This window comes from Vulpes vulpes, chromosome 4, assembly GCF_048418805.1.
Source record: "Vulpes vulpes isolate BD-2025 chromosome 4, VulVul3, whole genome shotgun sequence".
Classification (NCBI taxonomy): Eukaryota; Metazoa; Chordata; class Mammalia; order Carnivora; family Canidae; genus Vulpes; species Vulpes vulpes.
This window is the reverse complement of record NC_132783.1, coordinates 96,358,201-96,364,371: the sequence shown is the minus strand read 5'-3', so window position 1 is coordinate 96,364,371 and position 6,171 is coordinate 96,358,201. Positions and strand designations below refer to the sequence as shown.

Sequence of the window (6,171 nt, the reverse complement as noted above, 5' to 3'; positions counted from 1 at the left end):
CAGGCACCCCAGAACACCTCTTTTAAATTGTCTCTGTCTTGCTAAAGTGTTTCATATATATTTAGCATTATCATGATAGCTAAAAATGAAATGAAAATCATACTGTAATTTTGCTTTTGTGGCTGCAAATTAAGTTCTCTGAAAGATTCTATCAGTAAAAATCAACACTTCAAAAGATACTGTTATCAATCCCGCAGGCCAGGAACCGAAAGTACAGTCTCATCCACAGTGTACTGCATTTGACAATTCTTTAATATCATTTCTAGGCATATCATTTATTTTTCACTCTGCCAATGAAATAATGAAGGCTTTTGTGCCGTGTTTCATTGGCTGGACAATGATAATCCTGAGTATCCCAGCTGGTGCTGCTGGACTCCCAATTAAAGAATAAAATTAAACTGCAAAGAATGAAGATATCCAGAAAGTCAGGAAGCAGAAAGAAGAGGCATCATGCTTTATGGGTGTTCATTCTAGATATGTTCATTATATGCCAAAGCCTGGGGAAGGCAAATATGGAATTTAAAAAGACACCATCTGTTGTGTGATGTTCCAAATTATAAACTTAACCCTTAATTTCTACATCCCCTGCTGTTCAGTAGTTCTCCTTCTTCAGGATGAATAAAAAAAAAAAAAAAAGGTTAGCACATTAATGAAGCAGATTTAGTAGGATTGATGCATATGCCCAGTACGATATTTTGATAAGCCCAACATCACAACCTGTATATTTTCCTCAGAAAGAAATTCTTGTTATATTTTACTCCTAAACACTACCCATAAATATAGTGGTTGCCATAAGCTGAAGGTCCATGCAACACACAGCAAGCCACAGTCTTTATGTGATTTTTATATTACTTATTATCTTTGGACCCTTTGAAAGAAAAAAGCAGAGATTTAAGAAAGCTTTCAAATCTGTGAAATGAAAAGTAGAATAATCCCTCAAGGGAAGAAAGTTTCTTTTTTAAAAAATGCTTTTAAGACAAAAAAAGAAAAAAGAAAAACCACCCCAAAGAGTGTATAGTCCAAATCAAAAAGATTTCCTGGGTAAATATTCAAAAGCAACCTGTGGCATACATAAGAGGAGAAATTTCTATTAAAAAGAAAAACAAGAGTAGGGTATCCTCGGAAATGCCTATGTTTTCTTCCCCCCATGGGTCTGAAATAGCCCAGTTTCTAAAACATACTTAACAAATAGGACACAGCTCATTCAGGGTTGATTAGAGTTCACAAAATAGTTTTATTATATGTAAGAAAGCATACAGGCAATAAAATGAAGAAACATTCACAATGCATAAATAACACAGACCTGATGCAGGAGATAATTTTCAGTGGATTTCCTTCTTGTTACCCATTTCATCTAAATGCTAAGTAAATTGCTTATCAGCAAGAATATTCTGTAAACATTTCAAAGAAATTCTCTTGAAATGCCCCACATGAATGAGTATCTGGCAGGAGAGACTCATGATACTTTATACAGTTGAGATGATGAGCTAGGAACTTGATTCCAAAGCATAGAGAAGGAGCTAGCATTTGTCAAAAGATACTGATGGCTTTGGGGCACTTAACACACCCAAAGAGAAGGGGTCTCCTGTTTCTTCCACCAAGAGAAGTATCTAACTGGAGGATGATAATGAGGCACTATTCGTTAGTTAGTATACTATTAACATTTAGACTTAAAAAAAAAAAACAGTTCTAAATTCAGATTAAAGCACTACAAAAAGTCGTCCCACTGAGTGGTGTGATTTGATCTGGTAAGATGGTGATGCAGGATTTGACCTTTGTCCACTGGTGAGACTGTAACGCAAGAGTTAAGGAAACATACTATCTTCAATACACTACATGTGTCTAACCAGGACAGCCATTTGTTTGGTTCAGAAAAACTACCTGACACTGAAATGAGAAAAGACACAGAGGGCCAATTATTTTACATAAATACAAAGTGGCACATACTTTTTATTACCACCTAAGGTCATAAATTTCAAGTTGGGTCCTTCTCAAGCTAGCTTTTATGTAAGATATTTACAGAACTGCAAATCAGTCTCCTGGGAAAGTCTTTGTCATTAAAAAAATTTGGACACAATAGTAGCTATGCCTTTTTAAGTTTTTCAAAAATTTTCTAGAAAAAAAATCCATTCACAGCATTTGCAAATTCTCATCTTGTATTTATTTATGCCAATGAATTTTCTGTCAGTCTTGCTGTGTTTCTGGAAGTTAGACATGAGGATTTAGAATCTCTGAGAGTTTGTGTGTTTGTTTCATTGGCCAATAAAGTGCTAGTTTTAAGTGGACGAAATGTGATTGTAAGGTCTCAGATAACTCATTAGCTTATCTTATGACATCTGATAAATATAGATTTATTTAATAAATTAAAAATATCCATATAATACAATAAATAAATAAATAAAACCAATTACAACAAAGCATCTCTCAAGTCTGAAAAAAATATCACTCCTACTGTAAGGCTCAATTATGTTTTAGAAATAATTTATGAAGGCATGCACCTACCTTTACAATCTGAAAACTCTGCTTGGGCCAGTGTTAGCACCTGTTTGTACACAGCAAACTCAACCCTTCTCATTTCCTTCCTGGAAAGGATTTATTTTTTAAGCGATGCTGTTCATTGTTGATTCTGTGCCCTATTTTTTGAGTCCTAAGATAAGAATCAGTTTCTAAAAATAATTTTGGAGCCTAAGACACATCCCTGTGAACATTCACTTCGCATATGTCTCTTTGATTCACTATGAACAACACAGAAAACACACCGGAATGGATTTTAAAATATAGTTAGTTGTTGAAGGGAGTAGCTGAAGGGAAGCAGCAGAGAGAGAGGAGGGCTTGCCTGACATCTGAGTCTCACCACACCTAAGTTTCTTAACAGCAAGCCACTGAAAATCTCCTCCAGCTTTTGGGATAAGCCTGTCTGGCAGGATTCATCTCAGGGTTCAGGTTGGATGCTGTCCATTTTGTGTGACGGGCTGGATCTTCTCTAGAGAGACATCAGTATCATAGTCCAATATGACAGACAAGGCCGGGGACAGCTTCTCCAAGGGTCTGGCCATTCCACCTGCCTCCTCCTTCTTGAGGTCCTCAGAGGAGCCCACTGCATGTGGGATCAGATAAACCAGATTGCAGTCCTTGGAAATGGAGCCTCGAGGCTCGTGATGGCTGGAAAACACCACGGCCCCATTGTTATTGATGCTAACCGTCTCTATGGCATTATTCGTTGTAGGGCAAAGTCTGTAGCATCCTAAGAGGGTTGAAAATGCCTTCCGAAAATCAGCATTAAAGGCATAAATGATGGGGTTCAAGGAGGAATTAGCCCACCCAAACCACACAAACACATCAAAGGTGATGGAATCAATGCAGAAGGGCTTGGTCTCCCCAGACCCACAGAAGGGCACCATGCAGTTCAAGATGAAGAAAGGAAGCCAGCAGCACACAAATACCCCCATGATCACAGACAGCGTCTTCAGAACTTTAGTCTCTCTCTTGAAGGACATCTTAAAGGAGCTTTCTGGTTGAGAACACTCCACAGGGTTTCCATTACCTGTAGTGGTCTGGCAATTCTTGGCATGGACTGCTGCCCTCTCTAAGGCCGAAATGCGCCGTATTTGTTTCTGGGCGATCCTATAGATCCTGGTGTAGGTGACAATCATGATGGCCACGGGGATATAAAAGCTTATTAGGGAGGATGAAATGGCATATGTCCTGCTTAAGCTGGAATCACAGTTGTCCATGGTCTCACCCAGGGAAGTGGCATTCCCATCGGAGGAACTTGTGGGTTTTGCCTTGTGCCAGCTGAGCTGCACTGGGATGAAGGAGATAAGTACAGACAAGGTCCACGCCACGCTGATCAGAATGAAGGCTGCCTTGGGGGTCATCTTCCTCTCATACCGGAAGGGACTAGAGATGGCCCAATACCTGTCCACGCTAATCACACAGAGGTTGAGGATGGACGCAGTGGAGCACATGATGTCAAAGGCCACCCAGATGTTACAGAAGGACCCAAAGGGCCAGAAGCCAGCGATCTCCGCCACCGCTTTCCAGGGCATGACCAAGACGGCCACCAAGAGATCTGACACGGCCAAGGAGATGACAAAGAAGTTGGTCACCTTGGACCGCAGGTGTCGGAACCTGATGACAGCGGCACAGACCAGTGTGTTCCCCAGCAGTGTGGACAGGATGAGCAGAGACAGGAAACAGGCTGTAAGGATGCGGAATGAGAAGTCTCTCTCCACCACCAGCCCAGCCCCATCCATAGTAGAGGTGTTCAGAGTCCTCATATTGCTGAGGGAGAGCACACAGGGGGCTCTGACACCCTCCAGTTCCTAAGCAGGGATTAGGGGGCAGGCAGACCTGCAGGAGTTCTCACTCACCAGGCAGCCCCCTTGCACAGCCCCACTCGCTCCCCTGGGTGGAGGACCTCACCATCACAGGGCTGCAACAGTTTGTGTGGCAGGAGCCTGCCCTCAGCGACCCAAGTCAGCCCCTCGGAAGGTCCGTCTTGCTTGCTACAACTGTCTTCTGACTCCCTTGCTCCAGGTCGCTGTCGTGTTGACCAGCTGCCCCTTCAATTCTCCGTGGAAAGCCCTGGCTTTTTAGCATATTCTAAACTATCAATCCAGAGACTCCCAGGCCTCTGTGGATCTAGTCATCTGTAGTCACATTTGGGAGCTGTTGCCTCGCTGGTGGTGACGGAGGCTCCCCTTTAGAAGGTGCAGCTGAAAATACATGCCTCACTCCTCCAAGCCCCAGCTCCGCGGCAGCTCTGCAAACGTCCTATAAAAGCGAAAAGAACGCAAAGATTGTCCGCCAGGACTTGAGCAGATCGCAGCTTTACCCGTATCAGACCCACTTCCACTCGGTCCGAGCCACCTACCTTGCCTTGAGCTTGTCTCTCCCAAAGCCCCAGAGCTCGGAAAGCGGCTTCGCTGGGCGCCGCAGCTCCACGACGCCCCGGAGGTGCGCCCGAGTCCTGCCTCCTGCCTCCTGCCTCCTGCCTCCTGCCTCCTGCCTCCTGCCTGGCGGGCGCAGCCGGGGGCTGGCTCCTGACGCGCAAAAATCGGAGGACAGGTTTGGGAAATGGTCCCAGGCCAGGTCCCCGAGGGCCGGCGCTGCCCTGCTGCCTCCAACGGCTAAAGGTCGTCCAAAGGCTAAGGCGCCCGGGGCGAGGGTTCCCAGGCGCGCGGCGCCTCCTTGAGAGAGGCCACCTCCGGGGCTGCTCGCGCGGACAGTGGCTGTCTCCGCTGCCTTTCTCTCGGCCCCCCGGGGCAGGGCTCTGCGCCTCCCGCCGCGCCGTCCGCTACCTCCCGGGAGCCCGAGCCCGTGGGAGCGCCAGGCAGAGCGAGCCGAGCTGGCACCGGAGGGCGCGCGGGCCAGCCGGGTTCCCGCGGGGCACAGCCCACCCCGCCCGCGCGTCCCCTCCCCTGCCCTGGGGGCGGGCTCCGCTTGACAGGCAGAGTCGCGGGCGACAGCCGCACGTGGTTCCCTGGAGGTGCGGCGGGTGAGAGGGGGGCGGCGCTGGGGCGGGGGTAAGCCCAGGCGAGCGCCCGCTAGCCCTGGGGTCCCGGCCCACCCCCGGGCCCTCGGACCCCCGGACAGCGCGCCAGACAAATCCCCGTGTTCAAACCTCGGGTAAGCCTGAAAGCGAAGCTCGGCCGACATCCCCGGGGTGGACCCCAAGCCCTTCCCGAAGACCGACGCAAGCTGGGGCCCTGCCCACCGTCCACGCACACCAAGCCCTGAACGGCCTGCGTCCGACCTGCGCGGTCTCCAGGCGTCCCCAAGTAGGGCGAGGCGGCCGCGGCGCCCGTACTCACCGCTCTCGCCGTCCGAGCGCGCTCCGCGCACAGGCGCGCCTGGCGGGTGCGCTCACCTGCTCCGCCCGGGCGGCCGGCGCCTCGCGCGCCTCGGCCACCGCGGGCCTGCAGCCTGCGCCCCGCGCGCGGAGCGCCCCGACCCAGCACCGCGCGCTCGGCAGCCCCGGGGCGCCCTCTGCCGGCCGCGGCGGCTTCGCGAGGCCCCTCGGCGCCCTCGCGGGTACAGACCTCCCCCGCCCGGGCTCTGGGATCCCTGGGTTTGCGCGGGACCCGCGCGCGGACCCGCCCTTCCCCGACCTTGGCTGCCGGAACCTGGAGAAGAAGATGCTCAATATTCCTCATTTAGGCCTCATTC

The 6,171-nt window shown here is 49.1% G+C and overlaps 1 protein-coding gene across 2 annotated transcripts; it reads right to left on the bottom strand.

Annotated features, from left to right (window-relative positions):
- Positions 1–1,214: 1,214 nt before the first annotated feature.
- Positions 1,215–5,937, bottom strand: DRD1 (dopamine receptor D1). 2 transcript variants are annotated; one of them, XM_026006871.2, is made up of 2 exons: positions 5,817–5,937; positions 1,215–4,776 (listed from the first exon to the last, which is right to left on the bottom strand). In XM_026006871.2, the coding sequence occupies exon 2, from the start codon at positions 4,278–4,280 to the stop codon at positions 2,940–2,942; it is 1,341 nt and encodes a 446-aa protein (XP_025862656.1). In that variant the 5' UTR covers positions 4,281–4,776; positions 5,817–5,937; the 3' UTR covers positions 1,215–2,939. The 2 variants fall into 2 exon arrangements, with proteins under 2 accessions (XP_025862656.1, XP_025862645.1); XM_026006860.2 differs by lacking the exon at positions 5,817–5,937 and adding an exon at positions 4,877–5,395.
- Between the last annotated feature and the right edge of the window lie 234 nt (positions 5,938–6,171).

Bases quoted from the DNA above. Each gene is read 5' to 3' on its own strand.
- DRD1 (XM_026006871.2), bottom strand. From the start codon at position 4,280: ATGAGGACTCTGAACACCTCTACTATGGATGGGGCTGGGCTGGTGGTG.